General features: G+C 37.0%; 1 protein-coding gene across 4 annotated transcripts in view; it reads left to right on the top strand.

Annotated features, from left to right (window-relative positions):
• The window catches only part of MYO16 (myosin XVI), a 358,619-nt gene that overhangs the window by 115,220 nt on the left and 217,474 nt on the right, over positions 1–25,925 (top strand). For all 4 annotated transcript variants that reach the window (XM_030948473.1, XM_030948456.1, XM_030948465.1 and 1 more), the window contains exons 3-4: positions 3,485–3,555; positions 7,210–7,353. In XM_030948473.1, the coding sequence (XP_030804333.1) occupies positions 3,485–3,555; positions 7,210–7,353 (215 nt within the window). The remainder of the gene's footprint in view (positions 1–3,484; positions 3,556–7,209; positions 7,354–25,925) is intronic.

Consider the following 25,925-nt stretch of genomic DNA (forward strand, 5'->3'; position numbering starts at 1 on the left):
AAAGCCTTACAGCCCTAGTTCCACAGGCAAAGTTAGTACAAGACCTGTGCCTGGTAACAGCACAGCAGTAATGACTGTACTGCATTGTAAGGCTGTATTATAAGTCATAATCTAGTCAATAAAATCAATGGAAAGTGAAAAGGTATTCAGCTCTCTGGAATAATTTTGTTAAAATTACAACATTGAGGATATGTACAAAGCGCCATTGATTATTACTTCTCTTTTCTGATGAGACTTCGATGCAACCAATGCTTTTAAAACATCTTTATTAGATGTGAAATTAGGTATGAAATTCTATTCTACGTTGTAAATAATTTTGTGTGTCAATTTAAAAAGATATCAAAGAATGGATGGACCTTTTTATACACACAGGAAGGGTTTCAGAGTTTGCTGAAAGTTTTTTACTCTGGGGTTGATTTTTTTTCCAGGCAAATGACAGTTTCCTACTTTTAAGCCAGTTTTTAGTCTCATCTTTTCATCTTTCCTGTAAACCTTCCTTACACAAAAGATTGCAAGTAAAACAAGTGTAAAAAAAAGTCTTGTGGAAGTTTCCTTAAAATTGCATTAATTAAGAGATATTTAGCATTTCTTGAATAGAGTTTTATATTACCTTCTGTCCTCATTAGGGCATTAGATCCCAAACTACTAGCAGTAGCTAGTATATTAACTGTCTAACTACTTCTAGGTAGTAGTTCTATCAAAAGGACAATATGAACAAGTGAAGTCTTAAGTAAATGATCTAAGTGAATTGTCTAGTAGGAAGGGGGATTTGTTTCTGTGATCTTCTTTTCTTGATTTTCTTTTTTAATTGTGTTTTGCAAAGGGGATAAATTCAAGGAATGATTTTTTTTTTACTTATTTTTAAATACAGAGGCATGTAGCACATAATCCTGATTCAGGACACAGACTTTTGCCCAGTTGAAAGGAGAGTTTGCATATCTTGCCCTGCTAGTCTGTGTGATGCAAATTTCCTGAACAACTGATCAAGCTGTGTGCAATAATGAGGAAAAAGGCACCAGACCCAAAAGAAAGAAAAAAAGCTACTGATTTTTTATCCACATTTTCTAATGTTTTTGTTTGTGACTCAGTAATTTGTTTATGGTCACAATTATTTAATATTCTACTTAAAGATCAGAGTTAACATATTAATTCTTTATGCTGTAATCTTGGTCTACATTTCTGCTGGTAGAAAAAAAATCAAGGCAAGCCAATTAATTCTAATGGATTTCAAACTCAGATCTAGAAATGGTCTGATGTTCTTTTGGTTTCAACTGCAAGGAGTTGCAAAATGGACCTGGAAAGACATTACTTTGCACAGGTTCTCTATGAGAACCAAGTCTTTGGGTGTTGGAGGGAGGAAGATACCAAAAAAATTGCCCATATTTTTATACCTGAGTAGCTGGAGTTTCTTTCTGTCTCTTGGTTACTGTTTTAGGCTCCAGATGAAATTCTTGTGTAATAGTTAGAAATGCAGTTTCCCAACCCACTGACCTTTCCATGTGTCCTCCTTCTGCCAAAAGAGAGAAGTTTTCATCCTCTGTCTTTGCATAGAAGGACCTATCCTAAAGTCTCTTTTGGTGATCCCAAGGCTCAAAATGATGGAGTTCATCTCAGTGACCCAACAAGAAATTCTACATTTGATTTTTGCTGGTGTTATTTAGCCAGAGGTAAAAGTCTGTAAGTCCCTTGGTGAATGGGGTAAGGGGAGAGACTCCTTTGGTTAACTCCTTACCTGTCTTATCCCATCTTGCAGAAACACAGACTGAGGATGCTGTTTCATCTCAGTCCCAGTCAATATAAGACTTCTGCCACCAACCCACAGTGTGCTTGCTCTGCCACCACATGATGTGTGATTTTTTTTCCCTGGAAAACAAGGGATGGAGGAAAGGGAACACTTTGGAGTGTTAATTTCTTCAGCTGAAATTATGATAGAATTGGAAGAATGAAATTCTTTTCAGAGCCTTAAGAAATATTCTGTGATATGGAAATAATATTTTTCACCCTACTAAAGAAATGGCATAACATAGGAACATTGGAAATATTAACTCTTGAGGAGGGTGTAGTTGTATGCCTGTTTAAGGAAGGAGGATTTATAAGTCTTTACTCACTTTAAACCTGAGGTAGAGAGAGCATCTCCATATTTGGTCAGAAATTTAGGTATTAAAAAGAGAAAGGCTCTTAGTTCTGAACCCCTATTTTTAATGGTCTCTCTGGATGAGGACAAGTGTGTGCTTCAGTATGAGATTTGTGTATCTGAGAGAGCAGAAAGGAATGGTTCACTTTTTATTGTTCATCTGCTTTAAATGTACAGTGAAAATGGAATTTCAATATATCCTTGGGAGAAAGGAAACAGATACAGAAAATGTATAGAGAAGAAAGAGGTGATGGTCATGAGATTGGTGACAGATTCACAGAAGAGCCTTGAGACAAATCTCTGTCCATCCTGTAGGACAGACATCTCAGTGGAACCCATTCACAGCTTAAAATTTCTTTGCAGTTATTTGCACAAGTCCATCCCAGATCTTAACTAAGAATTAAGCTCAAGATTTCCAGATGATGAAGACAGAGCTACCTGTGCTCCTACTCAGGAAATAATATTGGCAGCTATTCTCATGGTGAGAGGCCTTTTAAAAGGGTTTTTCATGCCAGTTTGGTGAAGACAGGGTTGCAATGCTGGTGTGGAGTCCCCAGGTACTGCCAGGCATTGCTGCTGGGCAGGTCTGTTCAAGGAACGAGCACTGTGAGTTAGTCAGTGCTTTGATTCAGACTGAAAAGGTTATAAAGGCAATAAAGACCATGGGGAAAAGTGCTGAATTTTCACACCTCAGTGAGCACCAATGTGAAGGGCTGTGAGTTTGCCTACACCTATAAGCCTGTTTTCATTTCAAAGGGGTTTGATACATGTAACTGGGAGTACAGTGTGGCTCCAAATATCGTTTTAACGATTATGCTGCATCAGTGATCTGACAATGCACTGGAAAGGTTAAACTGAGTGCAGATCATTTAGCTTTGGTATGATGATTAATTTCAAGTGCTATCAGTTATGAATACTAGTTTCAAGTATTTACTGAAAAAGCCAATATATTGCATGGGATCTTTCAAAAGTAAAATAAAACCAGTTAACTGTGATTTTGCTCCCAAATAAACTGATTGTGACCTTGACATGGCTTTTTCCTCCAGTCTTCCCCTCACCTCTCATATGTACAAAACTGACATGCTCATCTGTACACTTGATAAGTCCTTGGTACTGTTGATATTTACTGTTGATTATCAAAGGTCTTTTGCTTTACAGGCTTAGCTATTAAAACAGGTGAGATGAAAAATGCTGACAAGATAGTTTTGCAGTTACATAAGAAATTTTAATATATTATTGAATCCCCTGATGGAGATGATTAAGAATCAGCCTATTAAGAGTTCAGAATTAAGTGTACTGCTGTTATATTAGGTATATTAACTCTTGTTCCTCTTTTCTTTGATATTTCAGTCCTATGGCTGTTGAAGGATGGTGCTGACCCTCATATGCTTCTTTCCTCAGGAGGCTCCTTGCTCCATCTGGTAAGAGTGATTGAAGATTATTGTTAGTGATGTGGATAAACAAGGTGGGAAAGTGAGTAGCAGATTTTCATCCAAAAAAGAAAGGATTAGCAGTTTTTTTAATCTGCACTGAGCTCTACCATGGCTGTGATTGCATCCAACTATTCATTTTAAATAAATGGTCATTTTCAAATTGCTTACAAAAGAATGGATCATGTCATAGTGGTAGAATGGTAGCTAACAAAGGAGAATAAAGTGTTTTAGTTATAAATTATCTGTGCAGCAAGAAAGAGCAAAGGAAGGACTGCTTGATTCCAAATACAGAATTATATGGCTCAAAGGTTCACAGGTCCTATAGGAAAAAACCCCCCATGATTTAGCATTTTTCTTTTGTTTTTGTGATACTTTCTTGCACCAGTTTCCTACATATGGATATTTAACACATTATCTGCATTTAGTTTATCATTATTTCCATAGCAATTCAGATTAAGTAACAAGAAGATAAAAGAAAAACAATTTCTATATAATAATGAAAGTAAAAACAAGAGGTAAGGACATGACAGGCAGACACAAAATATCATAGGAGTAGAATTTTGGTATTGCTGAAGCCAGTCGAAAAACTCAGAAATAATTCCTACATCTTATGATCCTGGGCTGTGATGCTTCAGTTGCAGACGTGCTGTCTGTGAAACTATTTTAAGACATTTGGATCCAACTTTGTTGCACACTGTGGCTGAAAGAAATGCAACTGAGCAAAGTAACAAAAAGTCTGCTGGGAGAGTGTTTCATTTTAGAACAGCTGGATTACATTTCTTATAGTATGAGTACAAAATACAGTAATTTATTCATGAGAAAGAATATTACTGGACTCCAACACACCTGTGGCCATGATCTTGCAAGATACAGCATTTCCATTATGTAATTAATTTTTGTTTTCCATCCTCCATGGCTGTGCTATTTAACCAAGGACTTTAGGAAATAGAGACCAAAGTAAAGTGCAGTACTTATTTGGAGGAGAGAAAATTTTAATTCTCTTCTCTCTTCTCCACCTATTTGTCTGCTGTTTAAATGCTCAACCACTCTTTAAAAATGCAGTCCAAATGAAATGTTATTTTTGGGATTCCCAAAACAGAGGCATCCCTAATCTTAGCCCATGCCAAAAGCCCTAGGAGACAATCTTTATGTTGAGTGTGGATGATTTGACATAAGTATCAGGCATTTTAAAATAAAAGAAAGAAACATTCAAATTCAGGGATTTTAAGTTGCTTTATCTAGTTTAGCTGATGCACAGTTTTTAACTGCAGATAAAATCTGCAGTTGAACTGTGCCATTTTAGGTTTCTTGATCTGCATCACACCCCAATTCACTGTCACAATCATTATCTCTCAACTGGTGCCTGCTGCTTCACAGGCACACCTATGCTTCCAAAGGAAGGAAAGCTTTGTGCAGTAAGAAATTTGCACTAGAGAGCCACGTGTAACCTACTGCCTCAGTTTAGTCAGAGTTACTTGTAAGTACTCACAATTGATTTACAGGAAAATGCTCATCCTACTGGAGCTAGAGACAAACCTGAATTCAATGAAATTCAGATTTGACCCTGATTTGGGAGCAGTACAGACAGGAGAGGAGAATCATGATAGAGGAAAACAAGATAAGCCAAACTTATTTTCCAGCAAGAATTGAAACTAGTAATTAACATGGACCTGTTATATTCTTAAAGCCCATTTCAGATCCATTCTAAGTGTTAGTTTTACAACTGTGAAGCTGCTTGGTCCAAAGGGGAGGTTGGTTTTTATTCTTTCCACTTCTAGGCTAAACGTTTTTGTGTCAGAATGAATGGAAAATATATATATCTTGACATTCTTCTTAAAATCTGATTCATTATATAATTCCATTTTCTGTTTTTCATATCTGTTAACTTCCAAAATGTGATATAATTCTAAAAAAACTCCACAAATGTGACACTTGATAAAGGTTCTGGTTTTGTCTGTGTAGAGAGTATCCCAATATGGTTGAATCTAAGCAAGCTATGGGAACTTCAGAAATATTCACTGAACTCTCTTTAGGCTCCGTGAGAGGAGAAGTACAATAAAAAGTGAGTAGGTGCCTGAGCTGCCCGTGCAGTGCAAAGCACATGGTGTCAGGTCAATTCACACAGGCAGTCACCCACCCCCACCCTTATAACAAAGTACGTGTGTCACAGTTTTATTCTGGAGCCTTAGCAGAGCTTGTGCAATTATTTCACAAAATCTATTAAACAAGAATCAAGGAGCAGCAACAAATCTAAGCTGGAACGAATCACCAAAGACTCTATGTCTATTATTAATATGCAAAATGGCTCAGTGATACCTGTCATCTCTAGATCTGGTTGGTTTTGGGTGTTTTTTTGGTTTTTTGTTTGTTTTTGCTTTTTTTTTTTTTTTTTTTTTTTTTTTTTTTTTTTTTTTGCTTAACAATGTCTTGAAAATATGGTTGGTGTTAGATTATGCTGGTCTGAAATATAAAATGTCTTACCTCTGATTTGTTAAATTTCAGCACAGAACAGCTGGATTTCAGGTGTACTGATACAATGAATCATACCAATGCAACAAAACAAAACTGTTACTAGAGCTGCTGGATAAGTTACACGAGCTAAAAGAAATAAATCAGAATTTAATTTCTGGTCTATAATTTAATGGTCAGTGTATTTGGAAATCGTTTAGGATGGGACTGGTTTTTATCCTGATAGAATTTAATATTAATCTTCTGGGTTATCTATATTTATGATTGCAGTGGTATATGCAGCTGCTGCATTCTGCTGAATATCTCAGCTGTATCTTGACTTCACAGTAAAATCCAGTTACACTTTTCCTTCTTCCGCACCTCCTTTTGTATCCTGGTTTCCATGCCAGATTAAAATTAGTCCCCCCATAACCTCTCGCCCATGGGGAAAGAGATAGGTTCCTTCTCTAAAGAGTCACTGAGACTGTGTGTGAGGCCAGAGTCAGGATCTTAACTTGAGGTGCCCTGACTGCCTTTAAAGGTATCATCCATAACCTCATGCATAAAAAGTCATAGATGTGACAGAGGAGTAAGGCCAACATAATGTCTAGGCCATTTTCTTCTTCTCTACCCAAATTGTGACCATGACCAAGGTATAGAAACACACACACATGCATGCATATACACATGTGCATCCCTCCACCCCACAATAGCACTCTCAGTGTGCAGAGTATTCATCTGGCAGAGAGGCTCGAACAGGAATCAGTATAGTTAGTGGATTGGAAATAGAAGTGTGTATGAAGAGGAGTGTATATTACCTTGAACTGCATAAAAGGCAGAAATTCATGTATGCATGGACATATGTGTGTGTGGGTGCACATATACTTAGATACCACTACTCATGATCCTGCACAGATGCCTGTGCACTGATTTGGAATGGCAGCATTGAACAGGAGAAAAGCCTCATCCTTATAGTAGATTCAGCAGATTTCATAAGGAAATAGGGGATTCTATGAGTCATGCACATGGAACTGGAAATCTCCACACAATTATTTCTATAGATTCCTCAGATGTTCCCTACAAACACAGCAGCTTAACTGCAATGTGTCATCTGCCCAATTTAAATTGTATGTAACAAATTTAGTTGTACAGTGAGGAAAACACCATCCCTAATCTGCTCTTTTTTTCTTCCAGTGTGCTCGCTACGATAATGCATTTGCTGCAGAAATTCTAATTGACAGAGGAGTGAATGTAAATCATCAAGATGAGGATTTTTGGACATCAATGCATGTAGCCTGTGCCTGTGATAATCCTGATATTGTCCTGCTACTGCTACTAGTAAGTAGAGCAAGCCAGTGCATTGTGTGCTTGAAAAGGAGATAGAATGGAGCACCCTAAGGTCTGAAACTGCTGTGTGAATGCAACATATTGCTACTAATCATATCAGTGAAAACATGTACAGTGTTTGGTTTTTCTTGACATTGCTTTGGTGCTCAGGAGTTTTAGAAGGCGTTTTTAGGACTTCAATGAGAATAAATTGCAAACGTCAATGTCAAGTATCTCCTATTTCTCCCCTGTGCTCCAGAGCTTATATCTCTGATAAGCACTCAGTCCCAAATGGGATATTCAGAGAATTTCTTCTCTTTTCTCCTTGTCACTTTCTGTTAAGGGTTCGCTTTTCAGACAATCTTATTAAAAGCTTCCTCTGAAAAGCTTTTGTATTGGCTCCCTTACACTCAGTATTCATAAAAAGTGTTTGTGGACATGGTCAAAATGAGACAAATTTAATATTTATATAAACAACTCTGACTTTTTAATGCTGAATTTGCACGATATAGTAATAGATATGGCATTCAGCCTTTTTAGAGAGCAGTAGTGTGCCAGGTGGCCAAGAAGGCCAAAGGCATCCTGGCCTGCATCAGCAATAGTGTGGCCAGCAGGACCAGGACAGTGATTGTCCCCCTGTACTCAGCATTGGTGAGGACACACCTCAAATCCTGTGTTCAGTTTTGGGCCCCTCACTACAAGGAAGACACTGAGAGGCTGGAGTGAATCCAGGGAAGACTAATGGAGCTGGGGAAGGGTCTGGAGCACAAGTCCTATGAGGAGCAGCTGAGGGAGTTGGGGTTGTATAGGATGGAGAAGAAAAGGCCCAGAGAAAACCTGAAAGAAGGTTGTAGCTGGGTGGGAGTTGGGCTCTCCCACCAGGTAGCAAGCAACAGGTCAAGAAGAAATGGCCTCAAGTTGCACCTGGAGAAATTTAGATTGCATATTTGGAAGAACTTTCTGTGCTGAAAGAGTAGTCAACGTTGGAATAGGCAGCCTATAGAAATGGCAGTGTCAACACCCCTGGGAGTATTGAAAAGGTGTGCAGATGTGACAGATATGGACATGGTTTAGTGGTGGACTTGGCAGTGCTGAGTTTATGGTTGGACTAGATCTGAAATATCCTTTCCAACCTAAATTATTCTCTGCTTCTGTTTTGTGCTTCCTTTCCTAGGACCAAAACTGCTAGTTTTATGCAATGGTAATAATGCAGCTCTTTCTATCAGTTCATGTGATCTTGCTCTTTCAAACAGTAGTGCAGAAACAGTTCACAGTCTGACTTAAAGTTTTTTAGTCTTTTTATGTAATTTTAAAATGTTTATGTTTTAAATAGGTCATTGTAAGGTCAGAGTTTCTTGTCATGCTTATAATTGTATTTCAATATTACATGTAAAGGGAAGGGAGATATATTTTTAGACTGTATCCTTGATAATACATTCCATGAATTCTCTTTAGATTACTTAGTCCATTCCCTCTGCTCAGACAAGAGCTAGGCACACCAGCCTGCCCAGGACCAAATCTTCAATGATGGAAAGTCCACAAACTCACTGGGCAACCTGTACAGTAAAAAAAAAAACCAAAAAAACAAACAAACCAAAACAACAAAAAAAGATCAGATTCATCTGGTTTTAAACATTGTCATTACTCCTGGAAAATAAAGGATAAAATTTCCAGGTCATGTTTTATCTCTTGTATTACCTCAATCTGTCCAGTGTAGGTACCTCTGAAGCCTATGTATCCTTTGTATTCTGCATGTACTCCTCGAGTGATAAACATATTAGAACAGTGCAGTTTATTTATAAAAAAACTCTTGTACTGTGGGAAACTCTTGTAATGGGGGGAATTTTAGAAATTCTGATTACAGTGCTGTTGTCATCAATAGGAACAGTTTAGGTTATAGAGGGCATTTGTAAAATTTTCCTCGACCATTTTTTCAAGAAGCTCAATCTAATTAGGCTTCAAGTGTTGCTATATACAGGGTTATATCCAAAATAATTTTCCTGTGCCTATTGTTTGAATGGTTTTTGCCTTGGTTCCTGTTTGTTACAAGCTGCCTTCATCTGAAGGTTCTAATTATTTTCTGATAACTTGCTAACCTAATACACTAAAATTCCAATAAGCAGAGGTACACATGTGGATTTTTGCAGATAAAGTTTGAATACTCCATATTATTTCCAATAACTTCCGGTAAATCTGCCCACATTTAGGTGGTCAGAACTTCTAAAGGCAGAGTTTCCTAGACTAGATAAATAATATCTTTATACTCTCCCTTCTAGATTCAAAATAAAGGTTTTAAAATGTTGAGATTTAAAGATTTTTAAAAAGATGACAGAGGAAGGAAAATATTCTTAGGTAAACAGTAGGTTTTGCACCATCACATTAATGCTCTCTTTGACAACATTTGACAATGTGAAGATGGAAACTGAGGTTGGAGAGGCTTATTTTTCACAATTCTGAATTGCCATTGCGTGAGCAATTCATATTAGAAATTACTTTGCCTTGAGGTTAGCGTTTCATGGACCATGTCTAATGTGTAGCATGAACCTCGATAATGCCAATATGAGCTACAGTCAGCTTCTGTTATGCCACAGTTTTTCATTGGAAGAAAAAATAACGCTTCTTGTAACCTCAGGAATTACTTTTAAATAAATATTTCTTCTGGACTGAATTTATAGCCCAGACAATGCCATATTTTCTCTTTTAAAGATGTGACTTGAAATGTAACGGCATGGTCCTTTAATTGCTCAATTCAAATTTCTGGAAAACTGTAATAGAAGCCAGTGAAGATTTCCTCATTAAAAACTTAAAACATTTCTTGAGGGGGAAGTAGGAAAGGAAAAAAAAAAGTATATGTAGATCCCAGAAGGCTATCCATGAAGATTTGCTTAAACACTCCCAGTTTCTGGCTTCACCTCACTTTTGGTGGTCTTCATTTTTCTCTGGCTGAGACAAGATGGTGACTTGTCATTCATCGCCTAAACTGTGGTGACTCACAATTTCTTTGCTCTAGTGGCTAGCAATGACAAAATCAAAGCTCATTCTCTGCAAATTAGGAGGGGCTGTAGCTGTTTGCAATGTGGTAGTTTTCTGTCGTGTCCTGTTGGAAGGCTATTGGAATTGTAAATACTGTTTTTGAAATGGATGCAGCATAAAATGCTTGAAGCTATTTCTTTCCATAACTCGCAACACTTTACCCTGGGTGGCACAGCTTTCCAGGGACATATTTATGTCTCCTCGGTGTTGTAGTGTCAGCAAGGGGAGGGGGCACTGGACTGAGCAGCCAGGAGAGCCACCCCGTGTGTGCTGAGCAGTCGGTCAGTGAGGAGCTTAGCCCGGGGCACCGCTGGGGTGTCAGGAGGTGAAGGGATCAGAGGTGGTCCATGGGGGTCTGCTCCACACACAGCAATGAGGGGGGAGAGGTCACCTTCATCAGTCACTGCTCAGCCACAGCAGCATTGCATGCTCTCCCCGTGGCACAGGGAATTGCTCTTCGTGGATTTTGGATGAAGGAGGCTCCTGTAGCAGGTTGAAGGGAATGCTGAAGTGTCTTTCATTTAAGAATAAAGATGTGTAGGCTTATATACATTGTGCCCACGTGAAATCTCTTAAGAGTGTGAACAGCAATGAGATTTACTGGAAGGATCTGCTCTGTCTTGCCTCACTGCCTTTTGAAGGCTCAGGACTGGATGCACTGTCAGTGGTTCTGCGCAGCTGGGGTGTGGTCTTTTTCATCATTTGGGATGCACTGCAACATTGTATTTTTTCTTAATTCCCTACACTTGTTCTACATTGAATTGAAACACTAGCCAAGATTTGTACCTTAGTTCTTCGTCCCATGCTACCAGAGTTGCAGAATGTCCAAGCACCAGCATATTGGATTCTACTCCTGCTTTGTTAGCTGTAGCAAGTGTTCCATCTTCTCACTGTCCTTTAAATGGCTGCAGGTTTAAAGTTGTACCCATCTCTTGCAGTCTAATTGTTCCTCCACAAAAGACAATGTTTTAGTTTCAAATACTTTTAATTGATACATAAGGGTGGGTAACCTTCACTTGTGCGCTGCTCAAACTACCTTCTTGTCATGACAGCTCAGCCCCACACAGTTTCTCATTCACTCCCCCCAGGTCAGAATCACAAGGGTAAAAATGAGAGAACTTGTGGGATGAGATAGAGACAGTTTGATAGGGAAAGCAAAAGCTGCACACATAAGCAAAGCAAAAGAAAAATTAACTCACCCGTCCTATCAGCAGGCAGGTGTTCAGCCATCTCCAGGGAAGCTGGGCTCCACTGCATGTAACAGTGTCTTGGGAGGACAAATGCCATCACTCTGAACATCCTCCTCCTTCCTCCATCTTTCCCTGGCTTTGTATGCTGAGCATGAGGCCATATGGTGTGGGATATCCCCCTGGAGGGTTGGGGCCAGCTGTCCCAGCTCCTTTGCACCCCCAGCCTGCAGCAGTGGGGTGAGGAACAGGAATGGCCTTGGATCTGTGTGAGTGCTGCTCAGCAGTAGTTAAAACATGCCAGGGTTATCAACACCCTCTTCAACACAAATACAAAACACACTCTGGCTACTGGGAGGAAAATTACTCAATCCCAGCCAGAAACTGAACACATGTGGTGCAATGAGCATTGATACTGTTGCAGTTTTGTATATTAACCTTGGCTACTCAGGCAGTAGGGCGGGTCAATAAAAATACCACTTTGTAGAACCTTGTATTTTCTTTTTTTAAATTATTTTTGTTTACTCTGCATTATTTTTCATCATGAATTCTGTGTTTTAGAGGATCAGCACTGGTTCACAGTAATATTGAGTTCCTACGTTCAGTTCTTCTCAAGATAACTATGGCTGTGTTGCAAACCACAGGTTTCTTTATGACTTTCTGTTTATTACACTAATTTCAGAGCATAGCACAGATAATCATCATGAAGCTGTACAGTTTGGCTCCCACATTATAGGTTGATAACTATGATTTTTCTTTTCTACCTTTGATTTTGGTTTTGGGGGCGGTTTTTCCCCTCCTTGCACTCTCAAAGAATCATGAAATATTTTGGTGTTGACTGACCTGAGGTTGAGAGCAACAGAGAAAAAGAAAGTTGATGAGATTGTGTTTTTATAGTGTACTTCACTTCATTTTACTGTGGTCAGGAGGCACCTTTTAGTGGGCAACATGAATGTTAGAGTTTCACCATCTTCAAGGCAGATCTTGTCAAATGAAACTAGGAAGGTGGAGATGGTATTTTGGTGTTTGTACAGTATGTGGCACAGTAGAGGCTTATTCTTTATTTATTCTTTCATAGAATTGAAAGCATTACTGTGATAAACCTGGCACTTAATTAACTAGAAGAGATCAGTACTACATCCTCAGAACATTCTTAATACTTTTTTTTTAACTGACCTTACTAGGAAAAGTAAGTGTACCTTCTGTCTGCTAACTAATTAAATGTTTCATCATGTACTTTTTGGAACCTAGAATTGAAGCACAAAATGCAAATCTGGCATAGAAGGCTAAAAGTACAAATTTAAAAAAAATGAGGCTGAATATTTTTTCACTCCCCTATTTTAGAACTTAGAAAAATCTGCGCTTGGCAGTGTGCAAAAGGGAGTTACCATAAAATCATTCACTAGATTTACAGCAACAATAGATGAGTAATGTCAGGTATATAGTGCTATCCGCTGTATGTGTAATCCACTTTTGATTTTGGTGTGAAATCCCCTTTCCAAAACCAGGTATATTTTTACTGGAAAAAAATTCCATGAACTGACTTCCTGGTGGGAGAAGAAAGGAAGTCTTTATGGGGCTGTAACTGTGTTTTCTGCTCCCCCATGCAGTTGAGAATGGCACGTATCTGAAGTCATGTAGTCAGGCAGCAGTTCTATAGTTATTTTGCCCTTGTTCTTTGCAACTGCATCAGGCCGTGTTAGCAAGGAGAGATGAATTATCAAAATGCCATTATCTTTAAAACTTAAAGAAAGGTCTTACTATTTCATAGTTCCAGAAACAATTATTTCCTAGGAGGAAGCAATTCTGCCCTCCTACTCAATCTTGCTCAGTATGACTTCCTCCTTTGAGTCAGTATGGGAGGAAGCAGGGGAGGGGAAAGAATGAAGAGTAGTTAGAGGTCATGAGGAGACAGTGGCTAACAGTTTACAGTATAAATGATCATGTAGCCCAAAAGAAAAATGATTCTGCTGTCTTTCTAGAGGCAGTTACCAATATTTGTAGTAAGGAAATTTAAATAGCATTTTTTTTCTGTGAAAGCTGTGGGCGTCTATTTGAATTCACTCAGTTTGCAGAAGCTGGTGGATGTGTGAGAAGTGTAGGAGGGAACTTCCAGAGAGTGTGTACTACTGGCTTATAGCCTTTCATCATTGCTAGCTGAGATAACATAAAATTAACCTAGATGAAGGCCACTAATTAACTAATCTAGGTGATGCCTTTTAATGAGTTGCTGAACACCAGATGGCAACACTCGTGGGAAACTGTAGAAATATTAGTCCTTCTCCATAAAGGCTGGCAAAAAGTGATGAAGCAGCTAGTTATGCAGCACTAAAGGTGGTTTAAGGAGACATAAGAACAGGAACTTAACTGGATACAGCAAAATGGTCAAAGCATTTAACTTTGAGCACTATCATGAAAGTAATGAGATCGCCTAGAGAAGAAAAGAGGATAATATAAAAAGACAAAGCATTGAACTTCAGTTGACAGGAGAAATAGCCAGTGAAATAGAATCTGCAGTTCACTGTACAAAGAATGTTAAATCATGGCAGAAATCAAAGCCTTTTTACATGGGAAGTAGACACAGAAAGTAAGATGTGAAAGTCTGTAAATACTTCTTTGATGTCTAGAAATCTCACACACAAACAGACACATGTTCCCTCTCTGCCTCCCTTTGTCCCTCTCCCCCTTTCATCCTCCCTTCTCTGTCCAGGTGGAAAACATTTGGGGTTGGGGATGAGAATTAAGACACAGACCATGGCTATTAAATAGCAGATCTGTATACTCTGGAGTTCTTAGAGCATTACCAGAAAACAAAAGCTCCTGGAGGTAAAAGAGAGTTAGACTTGTTGGAAAAAATATCAGCCCCAGGAGCAGATCAGGAAAAGTATGCTGAGAGATGGACAACATGCACAAAACCGGGGAATTTTGGATAAACTTCACTCAAATTCTCTTCTTCCCCAGAGAAAGAGGATCAAGGAATGACAAGATAATGAAAATCAACATCTGGCTTTGATCTTCAGTGAACATAGTTTTGTGCTATGAAGAAGATGGTCTGGGGATGTTCCACCACTGGGGGATATTTGTAGAAGGTGAAATTCATTCTTCATGCCAAGTGGCCTCTACTTGAATCACTGACATAATTATTCTGAGAGTTGCTCATGGAGTAGCTAGGGAATTGAGGAAAACTCTTCGTTAAATTGCAGAAGGGAAAAGCTGCTTGGTAGTGAAGAACTTGGTAACAAGACAACAGCCTAGCTATTAATAGAGAAATGGGCCTGAGAGTTGCTGAGGTTTCATTAGGATTGGTCCTGTGACATTATTTAATTTAGAATTTTCAGTGATAACCTTGAGAGGAAAAATAGAGATATGATACTGAAATATGTTGAAGACAATGCTGCTATGTCTTATCTATTGGGGTGAGGATTGTAATGTCGTGCAGAAATCATAAGGTGTCTTTGAAGACTTAAGTAATATAAATGGCTTGAAATTTCAGTGTACAAATACAAGGTCATGCTCTGAGCAACAGAAATTTCTGTGATATGCTCAGGAACCATCAACTAGAAATTCAGAAAAAGACCTCAGAGCTTCAGTCAATTTTAAGACAATTGTGTGCTGCAAACATGTAACTGCAGGTGGGAAAAACAGATTCTTGGATTTGTCAGGGTGAAGATGTTGCCAAGAGAAAGGGAAGAGTGATTTTGCTGCTGTCCAAGTAATGACAGCCTGCAGTTCACTATCTACAGCCACATTCAGGAGTGGGAAATTGTACCAAGGAAACCTGCAAGGATAAGCATGGGAGTAAAAAGCTTATCTTAAGAGAAGGGAATAAAAATAATACCTTGTACTTAAAAAAAAACAAATCAGGGAGGTTATAAAAATTTCTGTGAATTTATCAGGATAGAGGAAGAAGTAAGAAAAATCTTTTAAAACCTGAAGTTACTGCTAGCATGAAAGCAAATGATTGCAAAGGTGTCCAACAATAAAGTTAAGACAGAATGAAACTAAGCTTTCTTAATGCTAGGAGACATATGTTGGAAAGCAGCATTCCATGCAGGAGTAATAGGGATTAAAAAACCCCAAACCTGATGCCTAATCAGCTTTAAAATTGATCTTAAAGTTGTGAATGAGATTATGTATTATGTGTTACCTGCATTACCAAAGTGATGCTTCAGGAGACCCATTCTAGTATTATATTTCCACATGACAACTGTTCAGAAGGCTGTATGGATATAATTATTCTGATTGTGTTCTTAAGACAATTAAGCAACATACAGAGGATATTAAAAACATAATATTGTGAAAAATAAATAGCAAGTAAAGTTATATAGTAGATATTTGATGCCTGTCAGACTATGCTAAATTTCTATAGCCCAAAAACAGACAGGAGAAAAATTCATGGAAGAACATAGTTCAGAAAGAAAAGTTAAGTAGTGGGCGAACAAACCATTTTTCAAGCATTTGAATATTTCTGTTTGTTTGTTCTTAATACTGTTTCCACATATTCAAAAGCAAAATATATACTGGCCAAATAGAAAAAAGCCCTTTTTTTTTTTCTCCTTTGATTTCATGCTTTCTCAAGAAAAGAATTCCCAAGTCCACAAAAGCTAGATGTTTAGTCTCTGGAAGTAAGTTGAGAATGGCATTTAGATCATCAATTAATTGTGTTCCTCAGAAGTATTTATTATTTTAAAAAATTCTGGATTTTCAGTGTGAAGAAGGATGTTTTATTATTTTTTAAAATGTTAGGAAATTCTCTCATCAAAGAGGATGGACATAGCCAAATTTAAATAAAAAGCATGTGTTTAATTTGTATATGGGATTGGAAAGTCAGTATAATTTAGTAATCATGAGAACAATGCACTTCTTTAATTTAGATCAATATATCTTTGTGAGCAATGTTTTCCAACTGTGATAGGTTTTGACTTGATTTTGACATCAAGTATTGAAGTAAACTGAACTTAGAACCAGACCTTGAATCACCATATCATTAGGATTTAAACTTTTTTTTAAATGAAGTATTCAACCCAATTTTTATCAATAAAAATATAATAATAATATAATAAAAAGGTTTGTACCATTAATGAATAAAATAGAAATTATTTTATTATATTATTCAATGTATTATTTATTTGGATAAGAGCTGTTCCTGAATGCTAAAAAAAAATCCCCAAACCACTCAAACCAACAGCCTCCTTCCAGTTGTATGTGGCTTTTTATGTGTTTTCATTTCAGAAATACTGGAATGAAATATCACTATGGCATAGTTTGTAATGCATAATTTAGAAGGGCTTGGGAGCATGAACCTGTGAAAAAAGAACCATCAAATGAACGTCCATGAATTCTTGAATTTGTGAGTGAGCCAGTAGGGAAAATTGCAGCACTGATACAATTTATCAAAAGTTCAAGGACAACTTACCTTGATATGCCACCATAAAGATTGATGTGCAAAGTCATTGGAAAGAAAACTGCTGCAGGAAAAACCGGCTTATACATTGAAAGCAGATGGTTTAGGTAAATTGTAACAGTGCAGGGTTAGAGGAGCTAATAAATGAAGTGGCACGAAGGTCATTAAAAGACTCAGGTTTGCACATGTGCTTGAAGACTTTTCAGTTAGAATAGCAAAGGTGGAGCAAAAGCATTGATTTTCCAAATCTAGAATAATTGGTGTGGACTATGTGTGGAAAAAGTCGGTAATTCAGTTCAGTATAGAACAATATAAAATAATGAGACTGGGTTGGATAGTGAAGTGTAGGAGTTAAAGTCATGAAAAGAAAAATAATGGAAAGTTGGATGTACTTTATTTTTTCTGGTTTGATAATGAGTTTGAGCAAGATGTGGTTGCTGCCTGCAAGGATGAAAGGCTAAAGAGATGTTGGAAAATGTATAAAAGCTGGCTTATGAAAGCACAGGAGAAAACTAGCCTTTATGTTAGTTCTAAATAACAGCTCTATCTTCAGCTATTTGAAGTTGAAGTGTATGAAACCAGACTTGTTCAATTTCAAATTACTCCCATTAGAAACTGTGATATATTGTGAATTTTTAAAACACACTAAATATTATTTTTCCAAATGTTAAATAGTGGAAAGTATTTGTTGAATTAGTGAATACTGCAAGATTACCAACTTGCATTTTTTGGGAAGAAGGATGTTCCTTAAAATTATGACAGTAGTGGAAGGTGGAAAAATTTATTTTCTGGAATGAAGACCAGAGGATGGTAAGGGATTGATTATGGACAGTTGTTTCTTTGCAAGGTGATAGGCAGTTGATAGATTAATGCCTATTACTTCAACATTGACTCCTAAGATTACACTTTATGGACATCAGGAAAAAAAAATTGTCTGATAAAACACATACACAAATCCTTGGATGGCACAGCATTATGCCTTTGAAGTATTTATTTCAATTTTGTGTAAAGTTTCATCAGTTTTCCTATATATATATTAATCCACAGAGACCAATTATTGCAAATAGACCTGGAGTCTTATGTTTGGTTAATATATAAATGTTAGCTGTGGTTATACTTCTATTGCTAGGATTTGTAAGTATATGTTTTTCTTTTCATATAATCAATTTCAAAGTTTGGCATGGAGCATATATTTCCCCCACAGCTATACTAGGGACTAACTTGCTGCAGTCCCACACAGCAAGTTGCTGTTGACTGACTGGAAAATTTTCTTATCTACTGCACTTTATTCATTACCCAAGCACAGGAAAATAGAGTTTTCTGCTCTTCTGGTGAGTTCTCTAATTATATGCTGATATTCTGAGAAGCCAGGTTTGTGTTAAGGTGACTGGCATACTAAACTCCCGAAATAGGTTTGGTATTTAACATGATGATTTGTTTCTAGAAGATCTAGATTTAATTACTAACCAGCAAGACAGCATCACCCTGAGTGCAGATTAAGCTACTGTACAGTCCCTTCCCTGCACACTTGGGAGCATGTTGATGTTATCAATCAACACAGTTAATCTGTCTCATAACAAAAATGCAAATTAATTGAGTTAAAATAGCAGTTTTGTACTCTTACTTCCTTGCATGATCTTTGCAGAAACTCTATGCTGTACGCAGCTACCATTTATTGCATGCTGTTTAATCTCCTGCATTTTACACCAGAGACATGTAATACAGATTTTCTTTCTTTTTACTCTGTGTGTCTATATCCATTAGCATGGGTTCTGACTTTTTTCTATGCATTAATAAAATTGTAAGATCTGATGTCACACTTGAAGTAGTGCTATTTATTAATGTGTGCCATTTCAAGTGTATTTAATTTACACATACACACAGGCACACACATACACACACGTATGTGTGTATGTAACCTCAAAATGGACTGGAGAACGAAAATCAAAACATTCAGCATCTGTATTTCCCAAGTAACATAAATATGTAGACATGGATATGACAGTGTGCAAAGACAGGAAGGGAAAAATTCCCCCAAACTGTGAGGATTGAGGAGAAGACCATCAGGTTGAACAGGGCCTTGAGGTTTGCCCCTCAAGGTTAGTTAGATTTTCTACATTTATGTTATTTACACTGAACATGTAAACGACAAGCTCTTCAAAAAACAACTTTCAATCTGTACTGAGCCATCAAAATCAACTTCCTTTCTTTGCAACCATGTGGTTGGTTGGTTTTTTTTTTGTTCTGCCCTCTTCTGTGGTGTGCCAGGAGTGGAAATGCTTTCAAGTGAAGCTACCAGGCAGAACTTTCCTGCAGTTTTGTTTGGAGTGCTTGTGTGTATAAATATATATGTGTGCATATGTATGTGTGTGTGTGTGACTACTTTCCCATATATATGCATGCATATATCCATGTATATAAATACAAATGGATAGAACTTTGTAAGGAAATGTATTAATAAATCTTTAAACTCTTTATCATGTATTTTATTTGTAGTTATCAGTACAGTAGTGGATCATCAGAGGATGCTTCTTATCTCCATTTTGCCTACAATAATGCTGTGCCTTGCTAACTGTCCAATTTTGTACACAAGTCACTGCTCTGGCTAACCCCAGGGAATGATCTTTTTAATTCCTTAAGTATGAGATTTGTTTGACCTTATGTAATTACAGGCTCGCTTAATGGCTGTAAAGTAACTGTTAACTCTAACTGTGGTGTCAGATTAAAAGACTTTTTGACAGACAATTCCAAGGGCTCATTCCCTGCTGTGTGAAGGAGATTTTCTTTCTATTTGTTCTAAAAATAAAAGCAATAATTTCAAAAAGTGACCTTTTGTTGGAGTATTATATAAGACAGGGATTGATAATTTTTCTGTGTGCCTGTCATAATTTTTAATAATTAAAATTAAAGTAAAATTAGCAGAAACTGTGCTTCTATACTGTTATCAGAGACATTCAGTGCTCGAATAATTTCTTTTTTTTCCATAAGCTCTGCTACTGATGGGAAGTTTGCAAGTCCCATGTGCAGAAACAGATGGGGAAATTTTAGTCTTTAGTCACCAATGCTCTTTGAAGTTTCCTTTCTAATTCCCTTTTCCTGCCAAATAATTTGAGTGCTGGCAATATCAAGTAAAATACCCCTCCTTCTGTACTTCAACTATCCTTTTTTTGACCTCATTCTGATCTTTTGGATTTTTGCTACAGTGTCTTAATAATAGAACAGAATGAGAATGCTATTCTAGGCAAAAAGAACCTTTTTTTTGTGATATATAACATGCAAGTCGAGTTTTCTATAATTTCTTCAATTCTTTAGTCTACCTCCACTTTCAATAAAAATACAAAATTTCAGTGAGAAAATACATTCTGAATTTTTTCTTTTTTTTCACACTTTCAGATAAAATGGTTTTAAAAGAGTTAAAAGTACATCAACTTATTTTTGTGACATTCAAACAGGTACATACAATTAGTGTAATTTTTCAAAATAAAATTCTTTTTTTGCATACTAAGCTAAAAGGAGTGTCTTCATGCTTTTAGAGACCTTCTGATACCCTAATGCCTCCTCTTTTTGTCTCTTTTCTGAGAAGCCCTTACTGAAAATGTGCAACATGTATTTTGAACCAAGAAGTGCCTTCAAAAAGCAGGAAAGTAAGAAAGAAACACCATTATTGTTTTATTTTTGTCATACTTGGCTTTGGAAATGAAAATCATAGATATATAATTCTTCATTAGATGCGCTTTAATGTAACTGCACTTTTTTCAATGGGAGGAAAATTTTTGGCAGGTAAAATATTGAAATATTGATATTGTATTGAGACAAGTGCCTATCTTGAGAGTAAGATTGGTTCCTGTAATTTCTGGTTGAATAAAGCGTATGTGCAGAGACTGGAGAATTGGATGTTTAAGCTTGTAGTTATGTGAGAGCCCTAGAACTGAAAATGTCCTGCCCGTGGCCTGTCACACTAGAAAGGGTAGATTCATTTGCCCTACACTGTGGCTAAACTAAACTGTCTCATGCCTGAATGCACACCTAGCCAATAAAAGCAAGAGAAACGTATTGTTTTTAAGGCCTATTTCCTCATAGTTGTAAAACCAGCAGTGATTACATATGAAGACACACTGAAGCTGAGGCAATTAGTGTTCAAATTGTATGGCAAAATTTAGTCATGCATTTGAGGTGGAGATTTTCATGACATTAAGAATGATCAGTTGAAGTTGTTGAAAAACTTATAAAGTATGGAAGTTAAGAAACAGAAATGGATATAACAAAAATAATTCTGTTCTTGCAATTTCTAGTCAAACTAGCTGGATGATACTCAGCGTTTCCAGATATTTGTGTGGGAAAAGAGAGAAAATAAGAATGATTGCTTAAGGCAAAGCTAAGTCAAGGAAATTGGACTATATTTAGCTTAGAAATTAAGACCTTAAATTCCAAGAAACCTTGGTGGTTTGTATTAGGATTCAGAATTTCAAGAACCATCATGAAAGAACTTGCTGTCTGATTGATTAAGATCTAAGTACAAATCTGTATGCCTTTAGAATTAATAGTGTTCCCCAATCCTCATGAATTTTGTAGTTCTAGGACGTGGCAGTAGTGGTAACTTGAGAAATGTGCATTACTTTTTATTTGACCGTTTCCGGATAAGTAGGTTTTAACTTTTTATTTCAGAACTGCATGCTTAGTTGTATTTTACTTTGGAAGATGCTGTTGCACACATGCTACATTTCTAGAGTGTTTTCAGAAGTGCTCAGGACTGGAACTGAGTGGGATTTTCTTTGCCTTTTTCATGCCTTCCAGCTGATGGGCGGAATTCAAGTCCCCATGGTGCACAAACAGATGGGAAAATGTTGGTCTTTCATTTTCAGTCATCAGTGCTAATTCTTTTATCTTCTGCATGCATTAGTCAAACAGACTATGCCTGTCAAGCAATCTGTAATATGTGCCATGACAGCCTTTTTTTTTACCTCTACTGAAAATCTTTTCTGTGAACTGACATAGCCCACATTCTATTAGTTTAAGGAGGAAAATGCTTTATTCATGAACTAAATGGTTGCCAAAATGGTTGTGGAGCTTTGATGATTTTAAAGTACTATTTTTTTTTACTATTTTGTGAAGTAATTCAACAAGCGAGAAGTACGATTTCAAATACAATTGGGGATTTTTGTAGGCATTGGTGATCCTATATATATAGAACCGTAGGATGTTTTTTTATGAACAGACACTGTATTGGCACATACTTTTATCACTTTTTACCCAGCATGTCATAGAGATACACGCCTGGGATTTTTGGAACACTATGATGTTCATTATGCATACTGGCATGCACCCATAAATCTTAATTTCTAGACTATACCAAGAAAGTAAGTCTGTTTTGATGAGCAGTTAGGTTGTGTATTCAGATTTTGGTGCCCATTTCTGCAACATGGAACCCAGAAGAGCCGTGAATTAAAGAACTTCTATCCACAGTGCAACTGAAATATTTTACTTATATAAGGATGAGTGAATGTCAAACTACATTTATATGATCATTCCTTGACTGGTTTAGCATGTACCTATGATAGAAATAAGTGAGTAATAGTGGCATAACATAAATTTGTGTTGATACAAATGTATCTATTTTAGCATTTACATAAAGTATTAGCATAAAATTTTCAGCACTGCATTCTCTCCTGCTTTATTGAGAGTGTTTTTTTGGAGATATGTGTTTTATCCTTTTCAGTTTATTTTATATGCCTGGAGGGCACTTATAAAGCTCTCAATTCAGCTTGGATTCTGTAGGCTGTGTTGTCACAGACATAAGGGATTGAGCTTTGTGTTTGTGTTTTTATGATGTGGGTGGGATCAGGCATGCTGAAAATGAATTCAGACCTTTATTATATCACAAGTTAAGCTCATCCAGATGGCAGACAGTTCCTACTCCCTGTGAAAGAAAAGTTTTGGTAATGTGACAAGCATGGATTTATAGACAGCAGCAACTCTTACTAAGTTGAAAGCCCTGAAATAGAGCAAATATTGCAGACAATAATATTGCAGCCTTTCCTCTGTGTGAGGTGGAAACTCCTGCTGCAAGTAACCATTGATTCAAGGTTATGGAAAGAGTCCTGTAAATAGTGTGCTGGTCAGCTCAGCTTGCAGAGCTGTGCCCTCTACAAGTCCATGTAAAAGGAAATGGGAGGCTTTTCTATTTGTGTTAAGGGAGAATTTGTTTTCATGAGTACACCTTAACATGATGCCCTACTATGAAGGAAATCAGGAGGATTTGTTCCCTGCATTTTCTCTATAGCTACACAAGCCCAAGTAAAGCATGCATGAAACATTTGTTAGTGCACCTAACAGTTGTTACTTTGATTTGTGATCCACAGATTTTAGTTCTGAATTTATATGTATAGATATGGAGTTTGGGTCCTAGTTACTTTGCTAAGAGACACTCTGTAAAGAAAGGAAAATATTTTCAGACTTAATGAGGCCCCTCTTTGCATTTCTTCAATGCTTTTAGGAGTTCAGGTTTCAGTGCATAAGAATTTATTGATGAAAACCTTTTATTTTGGAAAAGTTATGGCATATTTTATGGTTGAGGGATGGTGGTGTTTTGATGTGGAACTTAACTTGTAGGGGGATACAGTATGGGTAAATGAAGGTGGTATAGAATGTAATCTTATCTCCTAAAGAGTTGCAGCTGAACCAATTACTAAAGATTAGGAGCAGGCCTGATGTTAACATGCCACATCTGTAGCCAATAAGAAGAGTGTTATAAAAGAGTGGATTGGTGGGAGCTGGAGTTGGTTGGCTACTGTGAGGACAAGGAAGGGTCAGTGCTTAGAGGAGCTGTTTACAAGAAGCATCAAGGAGGTATGAAACACTAGCAATATGAAACCCTTGCAATGTAATGACAGTAAAATCTTTGTAATATAATGACAGCATTAACTAACTGCAAGTAACTTAACTGCCCAAGAGAAGACATGGTTTGTTATTTGTAAAACATAATACTTTGAAGCTCAAGTCATCAGTCTGGAGTTACTGAAATTCCCATTTAATAAAATATCAGGTGTGTTCCCCACAGACTGCAGTGATGGAAATTGCCTGATGAAGGATGAAGAATGGGATTTTAAAGCATTGCTTTCGTACAGGTGGAATTTCCACTTGCTTTTCTTCAAGATGTATGAAAGGAAGGAGGCTGCTAGGGTTAGCTGTGCAGCAGATATTCCTGTTTGGAGAATGATTTTCCATCAGGCACACTCTTGTCTTCCACAAGGGAAGCATGCTGTCTTTTTTTTTTTCTTTTCTTTTGGCAAGCTACATTAAGGGTCAATAAGCCAAAACTGCAGCTAGAACAGCTTTGAGGTGGCTGTACTGTTTGCTCTGGGCTGTACTGAACTTCCATATCTTTGTAGATAGCTTATAAATGTTTGTGATCCCTTTCCATTTCTTTGTCAAGCCTAGGGGGTGGAAGAGTAAAAGTAAATATTCAGAAATAGGTTTCCTTCATGGTAATTTTTTAGTCATGAATCAACCTTTTTCATGGGTTTCTTTTAATGTTTTGTTCTGGAACAGGAATCTTTTATTTACTCTGGAGCGTGTGGATATTGGTTATCTATCTCCCAAATATCTTAAGAATCCATGGTGTCATGGGGAAGGGTCTTCCTTAAAGGTTTATGTGGAGAAAAGTTAAAATGAAAGTATTAAGTCTTCAATCAGTGTTCTGAGAGACAATATTTAAATTTAGTAAAATATTGTCTTGATTGTTTTGTGCTCATAAAGAGAATACAAAAGAGGTTATTCAGCTTGTGTCTGTCAGTTTTCTTCTTACTAAGCAGGCAAAACTCAATTATGATGGCAGCAGGTAGGGGAACTGTCAGTGGAGGATCTATAATTTTAATAACTTTTTTCCCCAGCTCTTTAATAGCTGTATTGTGATTTCTGTGAAATTATTTTCTGCCTGCAGAAAATCTGTTGTTGAAATGAGTTGGAAGGAAGGCATGCTTTTGAACTGAGAGCAGCTGCTCAATCTCACTTAATTTTTTATTTCTTTGTCTGTGGTTTCCTAATGTGGGGAAGTCTTCAGCTTTTTTTTTTTGAGCTTTGCCTTGAGAACTGTTCCTCATCTGTTCAGCATTGTGAATTTGTGTAAAGTGGTATCCAGTGCTAATGACCTAAACCACAACACTGAGTAGAGCAACTTTATTCCTTTTGCTTTGTTAAGGAATAAGATTCAAACAAGTCTATTTACAGCCACAAAGAGGAGCCAGCTAGATTTGTGGGATTTGATATCTTGAATGAAAATTTATGCAAGCCATCGAGGTTAGAGAGCAAGATTGCATGGCACCATGGAGCCATGAGCGTGTGGGATTTCCTGTATGGCTCCTTATTCTCAAACAAAGCTTTACATCCTGATTACTTTTGCTTTCTTTTTAACTGTTTGTGTACTAAGGGCTTTGGCAATGATGTAGGATTAGCACAGTAGCTGTGGCATACATGAGAACATGCAGGTGTGTGTGTAAACCTTGGGTGTCCTTCAAAGAGCAAAACATTTTCATGGAATTAATGTGAAAAAGTAGGTCAATAAAGTAGGAAAAACTCAATTACACATGTCACAAGAAGTTAAATGCCACAAATGTTTTATGAAGAATTACATTTAATCTTGGTTAATGATATTTTAAAATGGTGCTGTTTGCAAATCATGTAGTTATATTTTTAAAAAAATTAGAAAAAGTGAAGTGTTCAAGCTGTTAGTGGAAAAATGTTGCCTATCCCTGCAGGAAATTGATGAACACAGAAGAGAGAATACTATGCGCATGTTTATACGTTTGCATGTATATAAGTATATACTGTTATATACATATGGAATATGTGGAATTGAATAAAATAGTTTACTAATATAAGAATATAAGTAGGTATAAAAAAGTCAGGTTTTGTGATGGGGTTGACAGGTGACTGCACAATTTGCACACAGCTAGCATATTGTA

The sequence above is a fragment of the Camarhynchus parvulus genome, chromosome 1 (genome assembly GCF_901933205.1).
Source record: "Camarhynchus parvulus chromosome 1, STF_HiC, whole genome shotgun sequence".
In the NCBI taxonomy this organism is placed as follows: Eukaryota; Metazoa; Chordata; class Aves; order Passeriformes; family Thraupidae; genus Camarhynchus; species Camarhynchus parvulus.